We start from the raw sequence: 27,850 nt of genomic DNA, 5'->3' as shown, positions 1-27,850 counted from the left end.
GTTGGTAAATCCACCGATGTATTTCACTACTCACATCACTTCTCATGACAAGACCCTCACGATGAGAACATCAGTTGTATCGATTATGTATTTTTAAATGAAAACTTCAAAGTACAAGAACCCTGCTGAACAAACTTCTCCCAGGGTTGTAACTGTCGAGGACACAGAGCTAATTTGGTAGCATTCAGTATTTCTCTACCTGCAGTTGGCATGACAACCGGTAGTCGCCATTAAGTCACATCCTGTTTCTTCCTGTTTGTGTCAATTAACCCTAACTAAAACAAAACTTATACAAAAAAGGACACTTGAACGTGGATCAAAACTATATTAACTACCTAAAATGGCAGAAACCATCCTTGAAAATAATTATTTGACGTGTATTTTAGTGTTTTAGTTTGGAGCAAGTCCCACCCACTAACAAGGAGGAGGTGGAGCTCATGACCTATACTGCAGTCAGCCACCAGGGGGAGCTCTACTTGCTTTGGCTTCACTTTAAAGGAACAGTTCCGCTGTACATCTTTATACTGTCTTTGGTTGTGACTAATGTAACCTCCAGCTGAGCAAGCAAAGATATGAGGAAAGAGCTGCAGGCTTGTCCATATTTATAAATATAGCTCACTTCTCTGTAACTCACCACGGTCACGTGACATCACCTGAGAACAAAAAGCTGCGAACGGCCACTCCTGTATGCAGCAATCCTCCCACAAGAGCTGCGAAAGACACTTTGATGTGTAAAAAAACTTTTTCACATTTCATTTTGACTTGTCACAGCCAATAAAGTGCAGGTGGAACTAGTGATGGCTCAGTTGGTGAACCTCAGTGTGAACAAGAACAGGCCGCAACATTAAGCAGAGGCCAAATGATGTTTGTAATGATAAAATTCTATGAATTCAATAAAATAGCAAAAAAAGAAGTTAAACAACATCAAAAGTGCAGTGTCTCCTCAGAGGCTTCTCGTGGCATAACTTTTAGCTGCTCCTTCTCAGGTGTGGACAATCAAGACAGTGTTTTTCCTCTTCATGACTGAAATCAAACTGATTCAAGGTTCAAACTGTTTAGACTGACGCTAAATAAAATGATCTGAATTGACATGTGCCTAAACGTCAACCAGAATAGATCTTTCTCAGAACAGATCGCTCCAGCTGTGGAGTATCTGGCTCAAGATAACCAAGATGGAACCATGTTTCCCTCTGTTTTTATTTAACAAAAATACCTACAGGACCAGGATAAAACAACTGGTACAGTACATCTATAAAACATAGTGCCTTGCAAAAACATTTCTCTTTTACCTGTGTAATATCATCAAAATTAGACATATCCTGTCTCAGAGTGATGCTGAAGAACTAGTTCATGCAGTTGTGTCTTCCAGGCTGGATTACTGTAATTCACTACTGTCCAAATAGCTCTTTAACAAGCCTCCAGTTGGTTCAAAATGCTGCAGCAAGAGCATTAATGGAAATTAGCAAGAGAGATCATATTACTCCAGTTTAGCTTCTCTTCAGTGTAAAGCCCAGAATAGAATTTAAAATCCTCCTCCTTACATACAAGGCTCTTCAAGGCCTAGCTCCATCATATCTTAAAGACCTCATTGTACCTTATCACCCCAATAGATCGCTTCGATTTCAAAGTGCAGGCTTACTTGTGGTTCCTAGAGTTTTAAGATTAGGCTTAACAGTATCCCTTAGAAGAAGGCTTACAGTTAGGGCTGGCTCTAGTGACCCTGGACCATCCCTTAGTTACGCTGCTATAGGTCTAGACTACTGCAGGACTTCCCATGATGCACTGGACACTTGTCCTCTCGTTTCTTCTTTCCAGCTATCCGTGCATTTGTGTGCTAGTACTGTATAGCAGTTGTGTGCCCGTCTCCCTTTCTCAGCCCTTCCCTCCTCTCCCATATTCTTGTGAGTGTGTCTGGCCTGGAGTTGTCTGTTCCTATTCTGCAGAGCTGCATACTACTCATCGGTGGTCTCATCATCCTGCCCAGTCTTCACAGCCTGCAGTTGCCCACTCCTACCTGAATGCACTATTCCCCAGCCTGCTTATGACACCTCATATATTCATACATGACTCACCTGTAATGGAACTACCGTTGTCACTGACAGTTTAATGATCTTGTGCTCTTGTTCATTCCTCTAACAGCAACTTTATGAGCACTCTGTACACCCGCTAAATGTTTCTACATGAATGTCCATTCTGGTTCATTCATTATCAGTCTCTCATGTAACATGCATCAGCTGTATCTTGTACCCTTGTTTGTATGTTTAGATGGAGCATGTACCCTTTAGCCAGCTGTATGTAAGACAGACGTATGTTTATCTCGTTCCTCCTGCCACCCTCTCCTCCTCTCCTCTCCTTTGTCTTTTTCTGTCTCTATGAGCTGCTCAAGGTTTTTTTCTCTCACCATGAAGTTTTCTTTTTGCTTGCCACCTTCGCCTCAGTGCTTGCTCTGGGGGTTTCAGGCTCTTGATTCAGCAAAGCATCTTGAGACAGTCTGAAGTTTGATCAGAGCTATAGAAATAAAATTGAACTGAATTTAATTAAATTAACGTCGCAAGGCCAGTGTGGTTGCAGAGGGATGTAAAAAGGAGGGTATATGCTTAAATTGCCACTGGTCTCTGATGCAGGAATGCCTCAACATTTGTGATAAAAAATTATTTTATTGATGTGACGAAAAGCAAAAAGATCCGATCAGATCGGAAAATAGCCTACATTGCACTAAAACAAATCATTACTCATTCATCGCTCAGTCAATACTCATTTTCTGTAACATAAAGAGCATGATTTCTATTTTGTCGCCATCATATCCCATCATAACCCTTAAAAACAGTAATCTGATATTTAATACGTGACGGGGGACACGTGACAACCTGACATTTCCAGATATGAGCACACATTTTTCACACTCCCCGTGGCTCAAATGAAAAAATGGAAATCTCACAAACACGTCCGTGTGTCCGAGACGCGCCAGTTGTGGATTTATTGTCGTCACAGACTTCTAAAATGTCACCCATGTTGCCGTAGCAGAGTCAAGAGAGAGTGTGCTATAGAAGGAGCCACGAGGGCTGGAAACTACTCATGTGAGACCGAACGCCGGGGGGTCCAGGGCTGTCACACACTCCACCGTCAGCATTAACCATTACTGTGGCTTCAAGCTTTATTATGAGGATTTCACTGTCAGGCTTCATATTTATTTGAGGGCAGCGGCGGCTAATTTCAGGTTGAAACATCTAGAAGGATGCGCTGCGGGAGTTATCATAAACATAAGAAGAATACAAATAGGAAGTTTTTGTTTTTGTTTTGTTTTTAAAAGGGACAAAATGTTGATTATTTTAGGAAAGGAACTTGTGTTTTATCTATCAAGTTCCCTGTGTTTTACCAGCTTCATCCATGAGGCTTCTCTTTTCATCACCCTCTCTTTGTACCTGCTAAAGACGTCACGTGTGCAGATGCTGCTATTTCAAGATGAAAAACATTTCCTGGTAGAGTGCATTAATGTACCACTGCAAGCCTTTGCATTCATTAGTATCATTAGGAAGAGTAAACAGTGATGGATGCTTTCTTTTGCCCCCTGGTGTTGCAGCACTGAAGCCCTCTTTATCAGCGGCTGGAGTCTGTGCTTTAGGAAGATTGCTTAATGTGTTATTCCAAAGAGAAGAGCCTTAATCTGCCGCCGTAAGGTCATCTAGTATTCTGGGCAGACCGTCCACAGCAACCACTGTAGCGATTCACCGCATACGCAATAGTGTGAAACTAGTGGGTTTGACTTTGTTTCGCAAGGTTATTTCCATTATTTCACAGTAGAACTGCTGCAGTATTTTGTTCAAATGACTGTAGCGTCAAGAATGCCTCACAGGAGTGGCATTCTTATCAAAGTAAAGAGACATACGACGAAAAGACAAACACAGAACAAGGAAAACCTTCGCTGAAAATCTTTATTGAAAAATCCTGTGGGCATGAAAAAAGTTCAGTGAACATTGCGGTAAGCCACATTTTGAGTTACAAAGTGCCGAATCAGTTGTACATACAACACACCATGAGAAAAAAAAAATAAAAATACACTAAAGCTGTGTCTAGTAATGTGGAAACTGAATATTTTGTGTAAATAAAATTATCTATTTGCATGTCAGCATCAAAATATGCAGATGAGTTATTGACCTACAGGCCTGTTTTGTCATAATTGAGAAAAGTGACCGCTGTGTCGCTGTTTGTTTTTTTTTTCTTTTCCCTAGCGTAGCACAATTACTCCATTCATCCAGCTAAAACAATATCGATCGGCGTCTTTGGTCCCCGATGAGGGGTGGAGGCCAGAGAAGCGGGACTCTGAAGGCAGGTCACTGACGTTATTATCAGCCGCAGTTCACATCAAATAACTGAGCTGTCACTTTTCTATGGCTTCAGTTCACCAATAATCACATTAATAACCATCATCACAAAACAAAGGTTCAGCCAAACGGCCGACAAAAGGTCAATTTAACAATTAAAGGTCAAAAAAAAAAAAGTTCCACACAGTACAGCTTCAGCAGAACGTTTTTTTTTTATTATTTTTTTATTACTGAGACCGTCTGATTAAAAAGTGAGATCAGAGCGCCCGCTTTGCTTTCTGTGGGGGAACCGGCCGTGAAAATGAATTAGAACGTGCAGCGGCAGAGCAGAGTGATTTTAAAATGCCTCTGTGGGATTTTAGCGAGCAGCTAATTGAGTCATTTCTGGTCTTTATTTCTGTGCAGTTGCTGTCATCAGCACAAAATCACAAATATGTCGTAGAGGACCTGGCAATTTGAAGATCCTGTGGATTCCCATGCTGGTAGTAGCATTATGGAAGTCTTCATCTGATCATATCCCTATATGATCACATGTCATATTACAACTCCCCTGTTTAGGAAGGTTTTTAGTACCAGTGAAGTGAAAGTATGAACATACGTCATGGATTTTGAAGAGACAAAACCTGAAGACAATCGGCGTATCTTTTGTGCCACAGAGCTCCGCTGCTTTCCAAAAAACTACTGAAAACACACGAGTGAGACACGCTGTAGCACCGGGTGACTCGTGTTCCCTCCTCACAATGAGAACACCATACTTTATTTTGACTAGAATAGTCCCTAAAAAGCCTGCGAGGTACAGAAAGTGACAGCACCCAGCTTTCTTAGAAAATGAAAATGAGGTTTTTATACATCAAACTACACTGCACATACAACGTGGGTGAGTCTTTTTAAAGAGGAACATCAGTAGCATTGGAGAGAGGCACAATTAGAAAGATATACACTCACTTGCCAGTTCATTAGGCACACCAGTGAAAGCAAATGTATTCTAATATAATAGTCCTGCATTAAATCTACCCTCATGACTGCCCGGTTTATGTTGAAGCTGCGTCAGGAAGGCGGTAATTCAAATGGATGATCATTGTGGAGGATGCTGTTAAACTGGATTGAATTGAACACTAAAGTGGTTCTGTTATTTAGCCGAGGCCACTGACTAAATGAGGCTGTCAGAATAATAGAAACATGCATTGTAAACCATTCAATAGTACTACAAACCACCACAGCCTCCAAAATGAAAACACAGCTGGAAGAACAACTGTCTTAGTTATCTGAAACAAATGCTGAATACGTACTGTACGCACAGTATTTCTCACTACAAATTCTAACAAAGCATCTATCCCCGTATCAGACATGGTTGTAAATTTGAAGTACCCAGTTCTTCTGTTAAAGTTCGAACCACTTATAAAATCACAGACTGGATTAGTCAGGCTGGGACCCATGTACCGAACTAAGACTTCTCATCCAGTCACTCTGGCTCAAACGCGATCACATTAACACTCAAGGTTAATAGAGAAATGCATAAACGTGCATGTCTCATTCTACACACTTAAGAGAGCGTGGAAATAAAGGTCTAATTTAATCATCATTTCTTATGCATTAAAAATGTTTTAATAAACCATAAAACACCGTAAATGGGACGTTCCGAGCCGTAGAACAGATGTTAGCATATTCAAATTTCCCCCTTTGCCGTGCAAAAGAGATTAAACCACTCAATCCGTCTCCATAAATGTTGGAATGTGATTAATTGCGGCGGCTTGCTTTCTCTGCCAGTCTGCGACAACTATTTTATGTGTTGCGGTGAAACTGTCTGACTTCTGAGCTCATGACTTCTCCCCTAGCACCACAATGAGGCCACATTTAGATAGGAATGCAACACTTTTTTTTTTGCTATACCAGTCATAAGAAAAAATGGAAAGATGGATACAAGATATTGCTTAAAATTAGCCTGGAAACTTCCCTCGTTGGAAAGTTGGTCTGGATTTGCTCCACTGGGAACTGATTATGTTCCTGCACAGATCTGCTGGACCAATCAAATTGTTTGGGCGGGCTTTAGGTGATGATGGGCAGAAGAGTAAGGAAGACTTATACATGCCCTCTGAGAGCTGTGGACTTGTAAATGGCTCTGATTGGTTGTAGGACTATCCAACTGAGTGACGAGGTATTTCTTTCTCTGTAGCAGTTGGAACAAAAAAATTTAAATCGTGTACAGGCTCACATTGTGATAACGATTGAGTCTGGCTACCAATAAGTAGGTTAACACCATTTTTGACACGACAGCACAGATTGTAAAGACCAGAAAGGGCTCAAAAATCAGCAGACACACGTGTTTGATTCAACAGACGGGACAGGAAGTATTCACCCAACATATTTACACCCATATTGTTTTGTCACCCACGCATCTGGTAAAAACACAATCCATGAATCACAGAAAAATAAAACACCACTGATGCAGCAGTAATTCAAAAAGAGAACGACCACAGCACGATAGATCAGGCACAGCAGAGCATTGGCAAACGTAGCGCACATTCAATGACGTGGGTCAGTATGGCTCTGTGGAGAACGGCGCTTATTAACAAGTGGAAATAGCTAAAACGGATCAGGACTTTGTGTCTTCACAGAGAAAACCTTCCAGTGTTACATACGGACACGAGCCCTCCCATAAGGCTCAACATCGACATTTGACAGGAAGCCAGGGGACTGATGAGCAGCCATGAGTCAAAACTCCTGCGAGTATTAAACAACTCAACAAAACGTGACTTCTTAAATAAGCTGCCTGTGATAAGAGGACGGACGAACGGCTCCAAGTACCGTATCAGCCGTGACGACCCATCACCACCAGCCATTCCAAACATTTGTTTTTGACAAAGACAGTTTGACACGCTTCCTGGTGGTAAAGGTTCCCTGAGATACCACAGTACAGTAACAGAAACATCAAGCCGTAATTTATTTTTTTCCCCCCGCAACAATTCCGCTGCTGTTTGACAGATTCTCGCTCTGCTTCTCTTGAGCAATAAAAACGTCAGGAGATGCTATGAACTCGTCTTCAGCAAAACACGCGTCTTCAAAAACTCCCGCAGCTTCAGCTGGTCTGACAAAACACTTTCATAGCTGGCTGACGGAAAGACTTCAAAGCACCTGGCAGCTGATTTACTTACAGCTGAGCTTGTAGACGACACAGCCTGTACGGTGAGAGCAGAACCGCACACATTTACACCGACGGTGAAAGCAGATTTATTTGGGTTAATTGAAGTCAGCTTTGCATCCTGCAGCAGATACAGGTTTGTCTGTGAATGCGGAAGGTATATAGATCATACTGCCAAGCTGTAAGGAAGCAGCATACCATAGATTAGTGGAGCTTTGGTAAAGGGAAATAGATTTCATGGAGCAGAGAACAACAGTTGGATTTACTGATATTAGCCCAGAATAGTACTGGACAGATGCTTCTGATAAAAAAAAAAATAAAAAAATTACCAAAGAATGACATCCATATTCATTACTGTGTTATATATGTATAGGGTTACTAGTGAGCCACCACCACAGTAAAGGAGGATGTGCCTACTTTCTCCTATAACCTGGATTTGTCTCTGAAAGAACTGAACACACTGGCTAGCCTCATTAATCTTAGTAATATTAAGGCTACAGGCAACCCATAAAGTATCTATCTATCTACGGAGGACAGTGTGTTACACCTGTGCTCTCTCCATTCAAAAACAGCACCTGATGTTGTCAACATGCGGTAATCTAGTCAGTAAATAAAACATTATCCAAACCTCTTTAGCCCAATTTCCAGAACAAAATATAATTTTACACTGCTGCCAATGACACAGGCGGACACAGGAAAACGTAATGTCATTTTGTTTGCTTTTTTATCTTCACAGCCACTGCTGATTTAAGACTGCATGGCAGCCTTAATTATACTTCATGTAAAACAAATTGAGCAGATTAACATCCATCCTGGGTGGTCCGATCCTAACTGGCCAGCTTTAGGTACCCGTGGTCAGACCTGGCATTACAACGCCTCTCCACATGCGCCACCAGGCACCACTTGAGATCAGATCTCAGTTTCATGATGCGTATGAAAATAAACACTGACTTAATTTGAGGCAGAGCAGGATATTAGAACAGCATCTCTACCTACCGTTGTATCAGAACCACAAAAAGCGCTGTTTGCTGTGTGTGCATCATGACTTGGGCACCTGATAGATATTTTGGAACAAGCTGTAGAGTCTCTCTCACTTACTAAAAGCACACTCGTTAAGTTATTATTCAATTATTTATCTCCACTCTGACGTTAAGTTATTTTTGAAAGCTGCACAGAGCAGAGATTATAATTGAAACCCTGAAAGCTTCCATATGTACCCTAATTTCAACGCTGAATTGCACTGTAACAAAGGTAAATAAAGACACTAGTCGTTACTTAAGAAATACATAACTCAATCACACCTATAATTAACCACGTGCCAATGTGTTTTTTTTTTTAAATTAAAGTACACTCATTAAATATAAACAGACCTTTAACTATCTGTCCCATATTGGTGACAATGAGCAACAGAACTAATGTTTTATTCTGGTGGCATAAGGAAGATAACATCTGGCATCTGATGTCTATCTGCCAAACGATACATGCCTGCAAAACACTGAATGAGAATCAACTGAGCTCAACACCTGGACAGAGAGAAGAAGGAATATCTGTATGCAAACAACTACACTTCCCATCATATGTTATACTACAAATACCGGTTTAAATTAGTTTAGCTAGCCATAATCTTCCTAATACTTGAAGTCTTTAATCAATCAAAGACGTTCATATCAGGAATACTTCACTTTTCCATTAGGCACTGATCTGAGACCTGGAATAGATCCACTGTAGAAGCTCACAGTTGCTAAACATTTAGGATTAGGACACACAGGGAAACAATGTATTGAGGGATTTTTTTTTACTTCATATTTCTATGTGAGCAAGTGCTAATGTAAAGAAAATAAAACGTGACTTAACCACTAGAGCAGTCTGTTCACGTATAGCTTTCACTGAACAATGGATTTGCTGACTCCTTCGCAGCCATGACACCTGACGATGCAGGACTAATGAGGCTTTTCACCTCGCATGGCAAATTAACTCAAGGCAGAAACAGACTACAGACATATAACTATCCCACTCACCCAAGTAATGAAGTGGCCAGCTAGCCTGGTCTGATTTTTAAAAAGTGTTGCTTTTTTTTTTTTTTTTTTTTTTACATTAGAGACCAGCTCTGTCACATGTCACCTTTTCCTTAGGAAAAATAAAGAAAAAGTAAAAACAACGACAACAAATTAAATTACACTCCTCCACATATCATAGTACAGGTGGACAGCACAGTTCTGCTTTACTGCTTCACACAGCAGTCCAGTCTGGACGGTCGCTTTAAAATGCACCTGACTGTGTGGACTTGATTTTTACGGATGCCTCTTGGAGAGAGACATCACTTAGGTGGAGAGGGCCATATAGGGAGAGGGTGGGCCTCTGTGTTGAAGACATACTTGTCAAGACTGAGCAGCTCAGAGCTGTCAGAGAAGAGAAGATAGAAGTACTTCAATGTCTCGCCCAGGAAGAAACTCTCCATCTTGTCACGGGGCCCGGGGTTAACAGGGTCACGGACGTTGTTTATGGATGTGTAGCCACCACCAGAGACCTGCAGGAGAGGATGTATCTGGTCAGTAGATAATGGGCTTAAGGGGATGCAAGCAAAACTGAAACCTCCCCAAACTGTATGTTATTGTACATACGAAAATCCCAGCATGCAAAGATAGCGAATCTGATACCAAGACAGACTTTCATAGATATTAACCTTTAAATGTAGTCAAAAAAGTCTTCTAGAGTTAACTTATTTATATACAGTTATTAAACTGTCTATCAATGAAAAAGTTTAAGACAATATAAGGCTGTGCTCTGTGGTCAGCTGTCTGTACCTTAGTGTACTTATTGAAGCTCTGCAGTATGTCCCATCCCCAGTCTCTGTACTTGGAGTCCTTGGTGAATCTATACATGTAGAAAAGACTTTCCACCGTTTCAGGTCTGAGCAGGTTGTGTCGGTCTGCAGGCTAGAAGATACAGGAGAGGTGTTTGGTCAGTAAAAAAAATAATGAATAGGATTAGATGGCGATCAGCTTTTTAGTTCGATCCTTCATTTAACAGGGCAGCCCCACTGAAATTGAAAATGCCATTTTCTAGCCATCTTATCATGAGAGCAGCATCAGCGAGGGAAGCTGCAGTTGAGATTAAAAGCAGGTCAACAGCAGGCAGATTCAAATTTTAATGCACACGACTGCAAAACAGACATTTGGACAGCAGTGGCTTGCATATTTTAAGCATCAGCAATCTGGAAATAATGACGTTTTGAAAACCCGATGGGGTAATATGTGACTCTGCAAACTTTTAAATGCATAAAAAGGTTGCTTAGTTGCCGCATAGTTGCAACAGGAATTAACAGTAAATGGTATTTATACAGTGTTCTTCTACCTACTCATACTAAAAGAGCTTCACAGGCACAATGAAGCATCAACCCATTCGTTCATACAAGCACACACCAGTGCAAAACACTGGGAGCAACTCTGGGTTCAGTGTCTTGCTCAAGGACAGTTATGCATGAGTTCCATGCACTAACCCTCTTCTTTGTGGACAACCCACTCTACATACCTGTTGAGCCACAGCCATCCCAACACGGGAGGCATTCAGGTATGATGTTAAACACAGGTTACCTGCATTTTAGAAACGCTCAGGGTTCAAAGAGCTATGCTATGAAGGTATGGTGCATGATAATCTGAAAAGAAATAAAACAAAAAACAGTCTTGAAGCCTAAAAATATGATACTGTGTTTCAGTTCATGGCTACAAGTGTGATATTTGAGCTACTTGCAGTGTGGACGGCTTTGTTTACATAGATTTCTATAGTTAGCTTAGACACAAGTACTGTGTAGTGGCTACAAACAGAAGCACAGGACGTAACAATCATTTTTAAACATTTTAAACCTTCTTAATGATATAACTTTCCTTTTTATGTCTCTTATTTTGTTTAACTGGAATGTGTTTTACCAAACCTTTTATTACATGCAAATTGAATCAGTTTTTTTTTTATTATTGTTCAATTGCAGCATTATGAGAAGCACTTGGGTGTTGAAAACTAAAGTGCTCTACAAATAAAGACAGTCCATGTAATTCCCTCTCTATTTATAATAATAGGAGCCAGAGCACTGGAAACAGCTCTTAGTGTAATGCAGTACAATTCAGCAACTGCACGAACTACGGGCTTCAAAATAAATGAACACCTTTGTAAAAGTGTTTAATAAAATGCAGAACAGTGTTATCTTTATAAAGGCAGGATTTACAGCATTAGTTTTATCTTGGTGGAAGTAATAAATTAAGAACATGAAGCTGCTGAAATTACGAGTCTAATGTCAAGCCTGAACAAAGTCTTAAATATAACGTAAACCCGTTTTACATCAGGTGGGTGTGTAACAGTGGTCTGAGCACTTCAATGAAAAGAAACGTGGAATTTGAATGAGCTCCTAAAATGTCTGAAATGTTTTATAATTATATTTGAGGTTAATGAAGGCAGCAGCGGAGAGATGTGGGGCTGTTAATGAAAAATGAAATGAGCGCCAAGGAGAGGGAGATTAGGCAGGCTATGGTCACAATGCTCACAACAAAAGCATTACAATTTTATTCAGCAGTCTGACTCAGTGTTTTATAGGATCACTCAAGAACTCACAGAGGGCTCTCTAAGAGAGGAACTGTTATTGGTTGCTTTCATTATTACAAAAAATAAAGAAAATTAGATCAGAGAAACTAATTTTAACGATTAATTCTCAATAGTTTATTTATCATCATATTTATTCATTAGTTTAGGGCTTTGAAAAAGTCAGCTGATTGTCCATTTTTTGTTGTTTCATATGTTTAACATTTACAGTAGCAGACCTACGTCAGAAAGAAAAAGAAAAAGAAAAAGAAGTAGACCAAGTGACACTAGTCTGTTCTCAGCCTCACCTTCACAACAACATCGCTCCCGTCGCTGGCCTGCAGGCTGAAGTGTGCGATCTCCGGGCTCAGACCAGTCTCCATCTGTTTGTACATTTGGTGACAAGTTTCCATCAGCTGCACAGCCAGATCCATGTGGTCCCCTGGGAGCCCATTGTGGGCTCCCAGAGCCAGAGTCCCTGGCAGGAAACAAACCAGGTGGTCCTGTAAGGGAGCGCCAGAGGGAGAGATACACTCAGCAAGGAAGAGAATAACAAAAAGATGAAAGATATTTATGAGAGTTCAAATTGATTGGGCCGAGTGAGAAACACACAGACTGACTGCTACAAATTTAATAAACGGCTGATTGATTTAACAAGGCAGTCATTATCTGAGGAGGATTGGTTTGGCAAAATACTCTACCACTATACACAACTTTCTAATCACTGTAGTCTAAGGGGTTTGAGATCTTGGTCTCCCCCACATTTTCGTGACTGACTCTGAAAGAGCATCTCTACCATCTTAGGGTTGAAGCGGTTGTGCGACAACTCTCCGACAAAGGTCAACCTGCTGGGACCCGTCTGTCTCACAAGGTGTTTTTTCACTCCCTCTATGGCCTGAAGGTAGTCCTCCAGCAGCCTGGACAAACACACAAAGAAGAAGGAGTATTAGCGGCATGAATATTCAGTCAGTGTTATATCACAGAGGTTAGTGAGTCTGAAGTGACTTGGTTTAGGGCCGGTGTAACATGAGTGCTATCAACATCACAACAACAATCACAAATTCATAGTAACAGCATATTTTCTAATGATGCTATAGAGTACTGTACTGTGAGAAAAAGGTTAGGCACATTCAGGTACATTCACTACCCTGAACACCCACTAGCCTAGTCTCTCAAAAAACAAACAAAACAATGCAACTGAAGCACAGAAAACATTAAACGGCAACAACCATCACAACTACCTACTACTGACCTTTGATGACATCATGTAGTTCACAGCTCACATTCTCTACTCTTTACATGGAGACACAAGTAGCGCACTTTTGGCGTGCTCACGTTCATGTACACTGGTTTTAAAAAGGAATTAGAACAACAGCCAAAATGATCCCAAACCAGCCCAAAACGTGTTCATCTGCCAAAGTTGAATGCAAAACACTCAATAGGATGTGAAACTGTCAGATCTGGCAACATCGGGAACATTCGATGTTTACATTTAGCTCTGATATTTAATCATGACAACAGATTATATGAAGAGACAGGAGACACAGAGACAGCCTAAATCCACACAAGGATTTTGGCAGTGTCTTGGAAGTTATCCAAGACACTTTGATCAAACTACCTGACCAGACATTTGAAGAACTGAGGGCACGTGTATGTAGGAGAAAGAGTGTTTGATTTTTTTTCTGTTTAATGCACCTTTGGAATAAGTTAGTAGTTAAATTATTATTTTTAGTGTCTAAAACTCGTGCACAGTTCTTAATATCACAATACGGAAAAAACGTGCAATATTAGATCAGCATCAGGTCGCCTCTGTGACTGTTACTCCATACGGTACATGAGAGGAAACTTTTTACTAGAACCTTCTCATTTTGTAAGTTCATACTGTTAGTTTCAATTCACTCAGAATCTTTATACAATAATAACACAATTTGATGACATCATTATGATACTTGTTGTCATGTCATGTCAGACAAACCAAGGCAACCTCTTGTATGGCTGATATTTTCAATTTTGTCTGTTAAAGGATTCTGATTTAGTGAATACACACAACTTGCCTGTCTATTGTTCTATGGCTATTTAAGCTTTTACACGTTTTCTTTCATAATCACAAAACAAAATGCTGTAATTACTCGTCTTCTGCTTTGCCTCCCTGGATCCACTGTTTGAGCAGGTATTCGTAGTAGCTGTCTGCCCTGGCACCAAGCGTGAAGATTCCTTTGTGGGTGAACTGGCCGCTGTTGGTGTTGATGAACATGGGAACAAGGCCGTCTTGTTTTCCAGGCAGCTTGTGAACCAGCCTCATCACCTCATTTACAACCTCCTGGAAAGTTTAAAAAAAAAAAAAAAAAAGATGACATCAAGGGCTAGACATGAGATAATGATCCCTCCTGCCTCAGTTCACTTACCGCTGGTGTTTGGGCTAATATGTTTAAAAAATACAGTGGTCAGCAATTTATCATTGAAAAATGATTAGCAATTTAACGCTATGACAGCGCTGGGCTCATCAAAAGCTACGCGCTACCAGGGCTGGCTCAGGTTATGACAGAAATTATGTGTCACACCGGGCTGAACATCTTCAGGCACCAGTTCTGATTTCTGGAATAGGTCATAAACTGACAACATGATGGATGGAAAACACATCTGGGCTCTTATATGTCACTTAATCACACAAGTGTTGGTAAGCTTAATAAAGGATTTCAAAAGAAGTGAAAGTCTTCATTTCAACTCAGGAAAATACTTAATATTAAAGTGCCTCCAATATTTTTTCACTCTAGCTCAAAGAACGTAAAAAAATTGTGACACACACTACAGCACATTTTATGTAATGCAGCGCCTCCTGGTATCCTTACCTGGTATTGTGGGTCCTGAGTGAGGCGGCTAAGCTCTCTGAATTCCAGCTGAATACTGGTGACTTCAGCCAGCGTGCTGTCGGACGTCCATCTCGGAGGGTGTGCTGTTCCCTTTCCGATGTTGACATCTGAGAACGGGATCTTAGAAGGGGTTTTGAAGGCAGGCATCAACCTGGACCCAAGGTCTTTCTTTAAGCGTAGAGAGAAACACCATTTATATTTTTCTAAGAATAAAGTCTTATTGGATTTATTCTTTGTAAATGCAACTGTCTTACACACAACAAATCACCCCCACCTCTGTTAGACCTGGTATACTGAATGTACATGTTGAAACAACATGAGAACATTATTTCCATAATCAAATGAACACAGAAGAAATACGCCAGTGAAAAGCCTGTTAGGGTTCAACTCACAGCTTTATCGAGGAAGAGATTGTCTCCTGTTAGGTGGTAGGTGCTCAGCAGACCTCCCAGGACACGTATGGTTGTTTCAAAGAGATTCACGTCCACACTCTTGCTGAAGGACAGCTCCTTTTCTACCCAGTTCCTTGCTTCTGCGAATTCTGTGTCAAGTGAGGTGAATTACAACCATGTCAGAAGGAGAATCAGAGGACAAGAAACAATTACATCTGTGGGGAGGACTTTTGCCCCAAGTGACGCGATCAAGTGGTCTAGTAACAAACTCAAGAGGCTCCCACTTCAAATTTGAAGAAGCAGATGCAGCAGATGGAGAGTTACTGTTTTTTTTTGTATTCTAGACATTCTTCTTCCACAGTGCAACTAAGCTGCTGTTTGACACTTGTAGCAACTAATGTAAAGAAAAGGCATTCTTGAGCACAATATTCATTACACTTTCTAGGCTGCAAGTAATATAATATACGAAACTTTATGGTAGTCAATGTTGAAGCTAACAACTGAATGGTGAAGCTACTCTATTGGGTTCATATATTTGTAAATCTGAATCTCTGAAAGGATTAGTGCCTCACAAGCCACGATCCGCGCTGCACATCACTGAGTAAGGGGTGTAAAAGGATATGCAGATGAAGAAATGCCTTGCTCTGAAAATGAATTCCTTTCACATGTCAGATTTTTGCTTTGTAGTCTCTGTTATCCACGACTAAAAGCAGTATTTGTGAGTCTTTATTTTGGTTGTTATAAACAACCACAAGAAAATCCACAGCACAACTGTCTGGATCATATCTCTATAATATATACACATTGTATGTGGCCTCAGTATTGGCACATTTTGAATGAAGTCATAGGAGAAAGGGAATAATAAACACAAAATACCTTCTTTTAGCCCCAATATCCACATGGTGTCCAGAGAATCAATCAGCGTCAAGCCGAGTCCAAACCATTCACCAAAAGACTTGGAGATGGGCTTGAGCTCATCATGACCCCAGGCGTAGTCCTTATAACCTTTCCATGCATGTCTGAAGGCTTCACGTACCGCCTCCAGTCTGTCTATTGTTCCAGTGGAAACTACCAAGAAAATCACGCAAAGGAATGAATAACTCACTTACCAACTAAATAAATAATGAAAGCGTAATCTTAGGTGTGTACTTCCTCTAGGAAGCGCTTTCAAAATTTTATGTCTAATTTTCAGATTACTGGCAGTAGAAGAGATATGCTGAGCCCAGCAGGGCTTCATCCTGCGAGCTAGAAATGTTCAAACTTTAAGCCCCCAAACGTTGCTGCCCTTTAAAGAGCATATATCTGTGGAGCTGGTCAAGGCATTAAAGAATCTGTTTGAGGGGAAATTTTAAAACTTTTTCAGTACATTCAAAAAGTTATAAAAACTTTGCACTTTTGGCTGTGCTGTTTATTACTCTTGGTAAGAATTACAGCTAAACAGTTCAGTGCTGACCTTCTAGTGGGACAGTGTCAGCAGGGTTGACAGGTGCTGGAGGCGCTGCAGCTTCTTTCTCATTTGCCGAGGGTGGAGGCTCAGTGGCCTGGTCAGCTTCAATCATTGCTCCTCTCCAGCTGCGTGATAAAAGTAAAAACCCGTCTTAGGCCTGAATTATTTACATCTGCCTCGCTGATACATGTGACACAACAGCAGGTAACGTGCAGAAGGGAAAGTTTTGATGATTTTTTGAGCACTGTCTCTCCTGTCATCTACTTCGCTGGAAGACAATTCCAAAACCTTCTCAACAAACTGTAGAGAAAAAAAAAAAACAACAAACAGATCACCTGACAATTTTCTTTTCTTTGCCCTCTTCCTCGCCTTCGTCCTCTTGAACCACCTCTTGCTCTTGCTTTTCCTCAACGACCGTGTCTGAAACATTTCCACTTTTCTGTAGGCTCGGTGGGCCTCTTCTGTCAAAAAATGGCTTTTTCTGTGGATTAAAAAATGGCTAGAGCTAGAAACAAGGAGGACATCATGAACACCTCTTGGAAAGGGGACTAATAAGTATTTAAATATATTGTCCATAGGTTGTTAGTATCAAAATGACCTTTTAAATTTCATTCCATAACTCCAAATCTTTGGACTGATACAAAACCAAATACTGATACGACTGATACAAGATTCTAACCTCTGACATCATTTGATCAGCCAAAGCTTTGGATGATCTGAAATAACGAGACCAGCGACAGATTCTTGGAGTCACCTGAGATGTATGCACCTCTTCACAGTGTCTACAATCAACAACAACTTCAGCACTACAGCTTCACATCTCAAAAACGTATTTGCAGCCCTGAGAATTTTCCGTTCCATCATACACGTCCACAGAGTGTTGTATAGATCAGACTGTGACAAATACCTGATGTTTTTTTTGTTGTTGTTTTTTTTAAACTAAATGGGGCACTGAACACCTGATTGGGACCACTTGTAATCCTAGAAACGCAATTTACAACTTACAGACTTTACTTACAGATGTAATATTGGGTTGTTTTCCTGAATAAACAAACAGAAAATTGTAATATTTCAGTTTCGTTTGTTTGAATGGATTCTCTTTGTGAGATCAGGACTTCAGGATCATTATTATGTTTTGAGACATTTTTACGCAGAATTGTAGAAAATTCTGAAGGGCGCAAAAACTTTTAGGCTGCACAGTACAGCAGTTGGGTTTTATTATGTCACTTTAAAGACTAGCTGTAATAAACATGTTTGAGTAGTATGATTTTTTTTACATTTAAAAATTATGTTAACTAATGTTCCTTGAATAAATAAACATGGATACAACTCTGACCTTGAGGGGGGGTTTGGCCAGGATGGGGATATTTGGTCCTCTGGGTTCTGCCACAGCATCTTGACCAAGGGCTGGCCCCAGATGTGGCCCTGCCACAGGAGCTGGAGCTTCACCTGCAGCTGGACCCAACACAGGCTTCACACCGGGGGGAATGGCCTTTAACTCTCTATCATTCACCTCCAGCCAGTCCTCCCTCTCAGACAACCCTACACACACAAGGGTTGAGAAAACAAGGCTGTGTCAGTTAAATGAATTTTAAACCTATCACAGCTTTATGATCCGAAAAAATGTCTGGCAAAACACATTAAATAATATTAGGAGTTAAACTTAACAACCACACAACCACTGAGCAGCAGTAAATAGCCATTCACCAGAAGCTCAGTTTCAGATGTGTCAACTGTAGATTGGAATTTTCAGACACATGGTTTGTAGGTGTGAAATGAACTGTCTTAGAACAGCTGCCATGGGGAAATTAAAGCATTTTCTAAAAATAAATAGAGCACAGTTAAAAAAGTTTACAAAGCAAGCAGGTGTACACAAAAAGCATTCTAAACCAAGAAAGAAATTATCAACTATAGCTGTCTCTGGTGCTTTTGTAATTCATTGCAATCGGCCATTACCACAAACAGGAAATACGCAATCCAACTCATTAGTTTACATTTGGACGACCAGCAGCACCATTAGAATTAATGACAGACTTTGTGGCTGTGGGAATGTGAGCTTAGTATCGAGTGGGCACTGTGTACCTCTCCACTGCTCTGTGATGCTGGGATAGGAAAGCAGTCCTAATATGAGCAGCAGAGCCAGCAGGAACAGGATGAGGCTTCGCTGGAGCCGAGACAGCTGCTTCCATTTCTGTAGGCAGATAAACAAACCATGCAAACAACACTGAATGAGACATGCCTAACAGCTCTGAATTGCAATCACACACACCTCAAATCAGAATCTATTTTTTTCCCATCTCAAAATATCTTCCAAATCTGTTTACGTTTCATTTAAAATAGCAGAGGAAAAGAGCAGAGACCTATGGCCCTACTTACCCTGTAAAAATTCCACATCTCTCCACTTGATGTGACTGTAGACACACCAACAGCTCACAAATAAATCGTCTAACTGGTTCAACCCAGTAGAGCTGAGGGAGGGACGTAACCAGGGTCTCCCGGGAAGGAAGACTAACAGGCAGGCTGGTACAACTCTGTTGCCTGCTCTAATTAACACCTGCGCAACACCATGAAACTATTGAGCCATCATATGTGACCTGTGATGAACACATGACTTTACCTCTGGGGATATGTTCATTCAGCCTCAAAGCAGGTAATGCAGGCATGAGGACATTTTGTACAGTCTGATGCTGCTTGTATTTGGCTTTGTTTTGTTTAGTTTGAAGAAAAAAATAATCTGAAAGCTGCTTTTGGAATCACCAGAAGATGATTCAACATTTTACTGTCAGACAAACCTGTGATATACTCAGATACGCACAAAAACATAAAGTTGGGAGCTCCAAAGATAGTTAGATAGCTCTGCAAGATATTTTAATTCAAATATGTTTTGTCAACCTGGCATTCGTGGTATATTGATTCTATGATGCACACTGTCTCTTCTCAGTGGGAATGAAATGTAGAGAGTTTCTGCAAGTCAAGATGAATAACTTCAGGACTTTTAAATATCATATGGCATGCAATTTAAAATCAGTTTGACAGTTAAACAAAGTATGAAAGCACGATTTAAAAACCGAGCAGATGACGAGGACTGAAAATAGTTCTTATGATACACAAATTAAATGAATGCAACCCAGATAAATAGAGGTAGATAAATGGGTCACTTTTAATTAAGTATAAAATCAGCACTTGCCCGAGATATAAGCTTCCCAGTTACAGTATGGGAGCTCACAGTGGTGACAGTGTTTGCCTCAAGTCTGATGCTACTGCCGAAACTCCACAAAAGTCCTGAGTTCCCACTCCACTGTCACAACAGTCTCACTCTGTACAGCATCTCCTGACAGGCTGTATTCAGACACCAACACTCCCTGCAGCAGCACTGTTGGCATCCAGCTATCAATTGCTGAGAGTTGTTAAATTTGATTTATGGCATTTGTACCTCCTCAGGCTTTTTGTGAAAAACTGAATTCAAAATTTTTTGAGACTTTTCAAGACCTGCAGCACATGCCGTGTAGGTCTTGTATAGATGTTATATTTCCTTTTTGGAAGTTGATACGATACAATAAACAAGAGCCAGTTATTCATTTTGGGTAACTGCACTGGGCTTGAGGCAAGGAAACTCCCTCTGCAGCTCTCCTACATACCAGATGAAATTCAGTACTTTCACCTTATTTGCTTGCATTTGGAAATGCAAAGTATTGTAAACAGAGGAAGGAACACTGAGCCAACAAGCCACTCAAAGGAACAGGATTTACAGAGCATGATTTTCTCATGAACAATAAACCGTCATCAAATTTGACAAACCACAGGTATAGGGCAGTATCAAGGCAGCTCAAGGTAGTTCTTATAAAGCAGGGTTTATAAAAGAAATGCCTATTGATAAACTGCAGAAATAAAATGTAACAGATTAGTCGATAAGGGCCTATGATTGCCTTTCGAATTCAGAGGACAAAATAATTAATTTAAGAGAACCACACATGCAGATAAAATGTGACAGAATAATGTTGAAATAATGGTTTAAAAAATTATTTATGAGGGTTTTTGTACATTTTCTGAAATCCAAGTTACAATAATCTTTTTTTTTTTTTTTTTTTAATTCTGTATTGTTTGACACTAGTAAGAATGGATAATATTTGATTGCAAACTGAAAATTTGTGTGGACTGACCTGAAAATTGGGAATGTCTAACTGTTTTTCAAATAAAACAAATTTGTTGTAGCTTCACAAACTTTTTGTGTCAGAAAGTTGGTCTGGAACCACTCCGCTGGGAACCAATTATACTCTGCCAAAGATCTGCCAGGCCAATCAAATCATCTGGATGGGCTGTATGACAGAAGAGGAACTGCAACGTAGCCATACACGTCATCTGAACACTTATGACTTGATCTTGTTTATGATAAAATGGCTCTGGTTGGTTGGAGGACTATCTAGTATTTCATAGTGAAATCCAAATGACAAAAAAATTAGCCTGACATGCCAGCAGCAACATGTTTCCACTCTACACAAAAACAAGAGTTTTATCACACTTTATCCCCAGAACCTTTTCCCAAAATGGATTGAATTAATTTTTCCCCAAAATTCTACACACAACATCCCATAATGACAAAATAAAAAATTATGTTTTTGTTTTTTTTTTTGGTTTTTTTTGCAAATTTATTAAAAATAAAAAAACATTGTATTCACAGCCTTTACCATGAAGCTCAAAATTGAGCTCAGGTACATCCTGTTTCCACTGATCATCCTTGAGATGTTTCTACAGCTTAATTGGAGTCCACCTGTGGTAAATCCAGTTGATTGGACATGATTTGGAAAGGCACACACCTGGCCATATAAGGGCCCACAGTTGACAGTGCATGTCAGAGCACAAACCAAGCATGAAGTCAAAGGAAATGTCTGTAAACCTCCGAGACAGGATTGTCTTGAGGCACAAATCTGGGGAAGGGTACGGAAAGATTTCCCACTGAGCACAATGTCCTCCATTATCTGTAAATGGAAGAAGTTCGGAACCACCAGAGTTCCCTGAGCGATCAGGGGAGAAGGGCCCTAGTCAGGGAGGTACCAAGAACCCGTCACTCTGTCAGAGCTCCAGCATTCCTCTGTGGAAACAGGGGAACTTTCCAGAAGGACAACCATCTCTGCAGCAATCTACCAATCAGGCCTGTATGGTAGAGTGGCCACTCCTTAGTAAAAGCCATGGCAGCTGCCTGGAGTTTGCCGTAAGGCAGCATCTGACTCTCAAACCATGAGAAACTAAATTCTCTGGTCTGATGAGACAAAGACTCTTTGGCATGAATACCAGGCGTCATGTTTGGAGGAAACCAGGCACCACTCATCAACAGACTAATACCATCCCTGCAGTGAAGCATGGTGGGAGCAACATCATGCTGTGGGGATGTTTTTTAGGGCCAGGAACTGGAAGACTAGTCAGGATAAAGGGAAAGGTGAATGCAGCAATGCACAGAGACATCCTGGATGAAATCCTGCTCCAAAGCACTCTTGACACCTCAGACTGGGGTGACGGTTCATCTTTCAGCAGAACAACGACCCTAAGCACATAGCCAAGATATCAAATGAGCGGCTTCAGGACAACTCTGTGAATGTCCTTGAGTGGCCCAGCCAGAGCCCAATACTTGAATATGACTGATCCCTGGAGCGATCTGACAATGGCTATGCACTGACACTTCCCATCCAACCTGAAGGAGCTGGAGAGGTGCTGCAAAGAGGAATGGGAAAACTGCCCAGAGATAGCTGTGCCAAGCTTGTGGCATCATATTCAAAAAGGACTTGAGGCTGTAATTGCTGCCAAAGGTGCATCAACAAAGTATTGCGCAAAGGTTGTGAATACTTATGTACATGTGATTTCTTAGTTTTTTATTTCTAATAAATTTGCAAAAATATCATGTTGTCATTATGGGGTGTTTTGTGTAGAATTTTGAAGAAAAAATAAATTTAATCCATTTTGGAATAAGGCTGTAACATAACAAAATGTGGAAAATGTGAAGTGCTGTGAATACTTTCCGGATGCACAGTAACTCTCATGATTCTCAACAGTGTGCTTTGCTATAGTTATTTTTGGGTGAGGGGCATGATATGTTTCGTACAACCTCCATCTAGGACTTTACACAAATATTCCAACAAATTCCTATACGGGATTCTTTAAGCATTTTGGTTCTTTGTTATAGATTAGATTAGAATAGATTAGATTAGATAGATACTTTATTTATCCTGTGGAGGTCCAGTAGCTTGATCGCGTAGAAACGGATATAAAAGATATTTAAATTATATAATAATATGAATATATAATGCAGCCTGTCCTTCTCGTACTTAACACTGATAGCTGTGAACCTAGAGCAAATAAACTCATTCCACGTTATAGTTTAATCCCACAGGTGTAATCAGTATACAACCAAGGAAGTCTCTTTGTGAGATGGCTGTAGGACCAGTTGTACAAGCATGTAATTGAACCTTTGACCAAAGCTGCACTGAAATTTCAAACTCCTCCCTGAGCAAGGAAAAACAAGGCTAAATACTAGACGTGGAATGACAGGATATTCCCGTACATTATACTCTGAGTATCAAGACCAGCAAAGGCAAAAAGAAGACTGTGTGAATGCGTAACAATCCGAGAGAAAGAAACGAAAACAAGATTAAAGAAATGAGGAGTAAAGGAAACAAGATTAAAGAAAATATTCAGGGAGACAGAACAGACACAGTGAGATGAACTGAATATGTTATCTGACTGTGGTGATCAGACACATAATGCGCTCGGGGGATGCTTTTATCCGTGGGGTTTGAAAGTTCAAGCTCCTCCACAACAAAGGAGGGTTAGGATGAGTGAAGCACAGGAATCAGTTTGTCACAAGACCAGATACAGCTCATGAAGATGTTGTTAATCCATCTCAACAGACACACAACCGAGCAGTCGTACGCTTACAGCTGAAGCCTTTTAGCCACTATCAGTCCAAACTCAAAAAAAAACATCAACTAGGACTGAGCCATGTGACATGGTATAAAATTAGACATTTGTAAGCAGTTTATTTAAATGTAGCTATTACTTGTCTTAACATGCTCCTCAGGACCCAGAATCTGAGTACCGAGAGATGTCAAAGAAAAACATTAAACAGGAAGAAACTTTGAGCAGAACCCAAAGAAGAGTCAATCTGCTCGAGGCCGGCCAGGTAGAGACCAAATAAAGAGGGAGGTGAGATAGAATAGATGGTGGGAGAGGAGGAGAAGCGAGCAGCAGAATCAGGCAGATTAATTCACACATGTATCTTGAAAATGCATACATGCAGTATATAAAAATTATATATATATATATATATATATATATATAAACAGTGCATGATACTGGGTGATGTATAATATATATGAGAGATTCAAAGTATTAATAGTAGAAAGGCACAGGAGCACAGAAGCAGAAAACTATGTCAATGACAATGGTTGTATAGACAGTATGATTCAGTATCTTAATTTATTGTGTATTCAATTCACTGGATTCACCGAGCATACGTTTATATCTGGGTTTTGTATTTATAAACTGTTTCTAAGTTGGATTTTTACCAAATGTAGGTCATCACACTATAATGACAGTAATCAGAACAGCTCCAGTGCTCCTGTTCAATTAAATAAAATTAAATCAAGTTTATTTACCATAAAATTGTTATAAAGGTCACTACACTCAACTGCAGAGGTCTACACTGGGCAAATGTCATTCACTTAGATGTACAGTATTTGGTGTTGTCATGACTCCCACGACATGACGGCCGCAACATACAGTCGGATTCACTTGATTTTTATACTCATCAAAGCATCCCCTTCCGACCCCATATTTCTTAAGATATTTCTTTTATTTTTTGGAAACTTGCTTTTTATTACGTTTTCAGTTCTTTTTTCCAACAATAAAAAAACAAACAAGCATACAAAAAAAAACTAAGAGCAAAAAATAGACAGAGAATATAAGTGAACAGACAGATTGACAAAGTCAGCATAGGCCATATGTTACACGTCAAAGAATATGAAGTCTTTCCCACCTTTCCCAGTATTTTGTGTACTGTTCAGCCCATAATCTTACGGAGAAGGTCAGTTTTTCCATGCATTGAATTTCATTAACAATGGTGATCCAGTCATTCCTTGATGGCAGATTTGTCTGCAGCCATTTCCGTGTAATGGCCTTCTTGCTCGCAGCCAAGAGCACTTTATAAAGTCCAACTGGAATTTTACCCAAATACAATGTACAAAAGAAAAATCTACTTTTAGACCAAAGATTTGCCGAATTTCTCCAACAAGTTCTTGCCAATATGGCTGAATGATATATATGAAAGTGGTCTGCCATTGTCTGACCACATTGTCTCCAGCATTTACCCTGTCCCTGGAAACTCTGCTGTTTGAATTTCAATTTAGGAGTCACAAAAAATCTTATTACATTCTTCCAGCAGAATTCTCGCCAGGCTCTGTAGTGGGTGGTCTTAGCTTGACCCACCCAAATAGTTCTCCAGTCATCCTCAGATATCTCCAGGCCAGACTCCCCCTCCCATTTCTGCTTAACCTGGAAACTAGAATAGTTCTTGGAGTTTTGTAGTCTTTTAGACATTTGTGATATTAATGCTTACTGTCTATAAGATGTAAGATTTGCCTGTTAACTGCTTTGCCTTTTAACTAAACGGTAATGCAGCTATATATCCAGACAGATAGAGACAGGACATGTAAAAGGTGACAACCCCTAACAGTAGTCAGGTGTGAAGGACAGGTTTGACCACAAACTCATTATCTCGTGTCACACAAAGGATTAGTGCGCAAAAGTGGTAATTCCCCTTTCCATCTAAAGCCATGACCTGTGTACTGCATTACATGACCACTTACCCTCCAGCAGGACTGTCTCCGGTGTTTGCCATTGTTGTAGTTGTGACTATGCGGGTCGCTGAGTGTCAGAGAGACGAAGTCCTTTCTGGAAGGCGGATACATTTTCTGATCGGGGGAGGCGGTTGTGGGTCATAGAACCTGCACCTAGAAAAGGAAATAACACACTTTGTTTAACCATAAACACACTTTGTTTAACCGTAGCTATTTTCTGAAAGCGAGCGTGGAATCTGAATGTAAGGTCCATCCCACCATAGTGCTGAAAGGCCAAGCTGAAGAATCCATCAACACAAAATGGAAAGTTTGAGTCCTTGTCTTTCACACAGCACCATTTGATCTAATCTACGTCATGCTAATGCTAATGTATGTAATGTATGCTAGTACTTTCATCTTTTCATCTTTCATACAGTTTCCAGAAGCTTCTCAGGAACTGAGATGCTTGCATTTATTCATTTATTTGTACTTTGTCGGTTCCTTTAATCCGTGTTTGGCTTACAGGGTTACTTTCCATTTGTCACACACTATTAAATGTATTTAACGTCATCAATCAGCACCATGGACAGCTGACCGTAGGTGTGCGTGCATTTGCTTTCGAGAGACGTTTAGGGACTTATAGTATCGTTTCTTATTAGAAAACAAGCATCATTTATTCCCAGCATGCTAATGATCCTTAAAGTTGTCATAGAGACTTTGGAGGTTTTAAAAAGGGTCAAAGTGCTACAAAGTGTATAATTTTGACAGTGCAATTGTTCTACTGCCATGATACTTCACAAGTTACCTTAGAATGAATTTCTCCTAGTTTCTTGAAAATGTCAATATCCTCTAATCACTAATATTGTTAGTTTCTGCTCGTAAAAATCGAGACACTGTTGTCAATTGCAGAAACAACCTTTTTGAGCTAAATAAGCTAATATCTTAGAGCTCTTCCATTTCCCTTGCCTTGCATCACTGGCATGCTCTGTAACACACAAGAAAAACAAACCAAAACGTAAGTCAAACAGTGAGCTGCCTCCCCCTCACCTTTGTGCCTGGTTGGCCGAAGCACAGCGCCGCTATTCTCCTGAATCTAAACAGCTGGTAGCTAGCTACGGTTAGCTAGCTTGCCTCTCCGGCTCGTTTCTGAATGGAAAGTGTCACTATTCTGATGTCAGTAGAAGTAAAAAATGGAGCCCAGTCGCCCGTCCGACTGTCAGACGAAACGGCAGGCTCCTACATGAAATGTCCGGCAAGTCAAACTGGGAGAAATATGGCTATAGTTGTGGGAATGGGCAACTTGACAGAAAGGCGGAAGAGTTCTGACAAGAGGTGACGCTGTACGTCATGTGACGTGCGCACGTGCTCTCTCCGTCGAGGAGTTAACCCTTAACAACCCAATTATTATTATTAATAATTAATAAAATAATAATAATAATAATAATAATAATAATAATAATATATTTGTATTGATTTATTCCCTCTGATTTATATTTAATTACAGTTATTTTTAACTCAAAATACTACAATTTTGATTTGTGAAAAAACTTTTTTTTTTGAGGGTGTATTATACTGGACATCCTGGACTGAAAAAAACATACATAAAAAAGAAGCGGAGGCAATATATCATAAATACTTCCGTTTAAATGGTGATATCCTCCAATGCTCTTGAGTATGACATCAGAGCAGGAAATTTTTTTGTGCTATTGTTAATGTTCATCCCACCACTTTCATTTAATAAAACCGATTTCAAAGTGTGTCTGCTCCATAAGACCAGCACTGCACAGTTTTTGTGTGATCATACAAGCTAATTACAATGAAACGACCACTTTGTTTTGGCTTTATACATACTGTCAGTGGTGTTGGCCTGAATTCTCATCCATTACAGTGGTAAACAGGGGGTCACAGATTATAATTAACTGAATGATGATGGTAAGCCAAAAAAAAAAAAATGTTTCTCAGATAAGATTCTGCTTTTTAGAAGTCTCTTTTCTTAAAATGATGGTGAATAATATTAAACCATACATCTGTTTCTAGTGAAGGTCTGCTGATCTTTTAATCAGACCTTTTTTGCCTGGCCTTAACTGTGTCAGAGAGATTGTTGCGTAACTTTGGTGAGCCTCTGCCTTTTAAGTTTTCATATATGTTGTCCGTCATCTCAGCTCTACAGTCTTTTCATTGAGTGCCCCGTTCAATTCGAAATGGCAATCTGTGCAACACTTTGGTTTATGATCAAATGCCTGCAAAACTTATGTTATTTCCATCAGCTTCAGTTGTGCTGTTTAC

At 40.2% G+C, this 27,850-nt stretch overlaps 1 protein-coding gene across 1 annotated transcript; it reads right to left on the bottom strand.

The window, feature by feature from the left end:
* Nucleotides 1-3,257: 3,257 nt before the first annotated feature.
* On the bottom strand, nt 3,258-26,727 carry man1b1a (mannosidase, alpha, class 1B, member 1a). The gene is made up of 14 exons (XM_084571847.1): nt 26,612-26,727; nt 25,595-25,738; nt 18,822-18,930; nt 18,076-18,281; nt 17,075-17,220; nt 16,746-16,864; nt 16,169-16,360; nt 15,293-15,441; nt 14,880-15,068; nt 14,160-14,350; nt 12,827-12,947; nt 12,339-12,533; nt 10,266-10,397; nt 3,258-9,988 (listed from the first exon to the last, which is right to left on the bottom strand). The coding sequence occupies exons 2-14, from the start codon at nt 25,694-25,696 to the stop codon at nt 9,779-9,781; spliced, it is 2,061 nt and encodes a 686-aa protein (XP_084427973.1). The 5' UTR covers nt 25,697-25,738; nt 26,612-26,727; the 3' UTR covers nt 3,258-9,778.
* Nucleotides 26,728-27,850: the final 1,123 nt, after the last annotated feature.

The sequence above is a fragment of the Chelon labrosus genome, assembly GCF_963514085.1.
Source record: "Chelon labrosus genome assembly, chromosome: 22".
In the NCBI taxonomy this organism is placed as follows: Eukaryota; Metazoa; Chordata; class Actinopteri; order Mugiliformes; family Mugilidae; genus Chelon; species Chelon labrosus.
Note: the sequence above shows the minus strand (reverse complement) of the source record. Positions and strands in the feature narration are given on the sequence as shown.

What these genes read in the sequence shown, in the direction of transcription:
- man1b1a (XM_084571847.1), bottom strand. Translation starts at nt 25,696, where the DNA reads ATGTATCCGCCTTCCAGAAAGGACTTCGTCTCTCTGACACTCAGCGAC. An exon ending in TGACACTGTCCCACTAGAAG is followed by an intron (nt 16,361 to 16,745) that starts GTCAGCACTGAA and finishes TTTTCTTGGTAG; the next exon opens with TTTCCACTGGAACAATAGAC. An exon ending in GATATTGGGGCTAAAAGAAG is followed by an intron (nt 15,442 to 16,168) that starts GTATTTTGTGTT and finishes CACTTGACACAG; the next exon opens with AATTCGCAGAAGCAAGGAAC.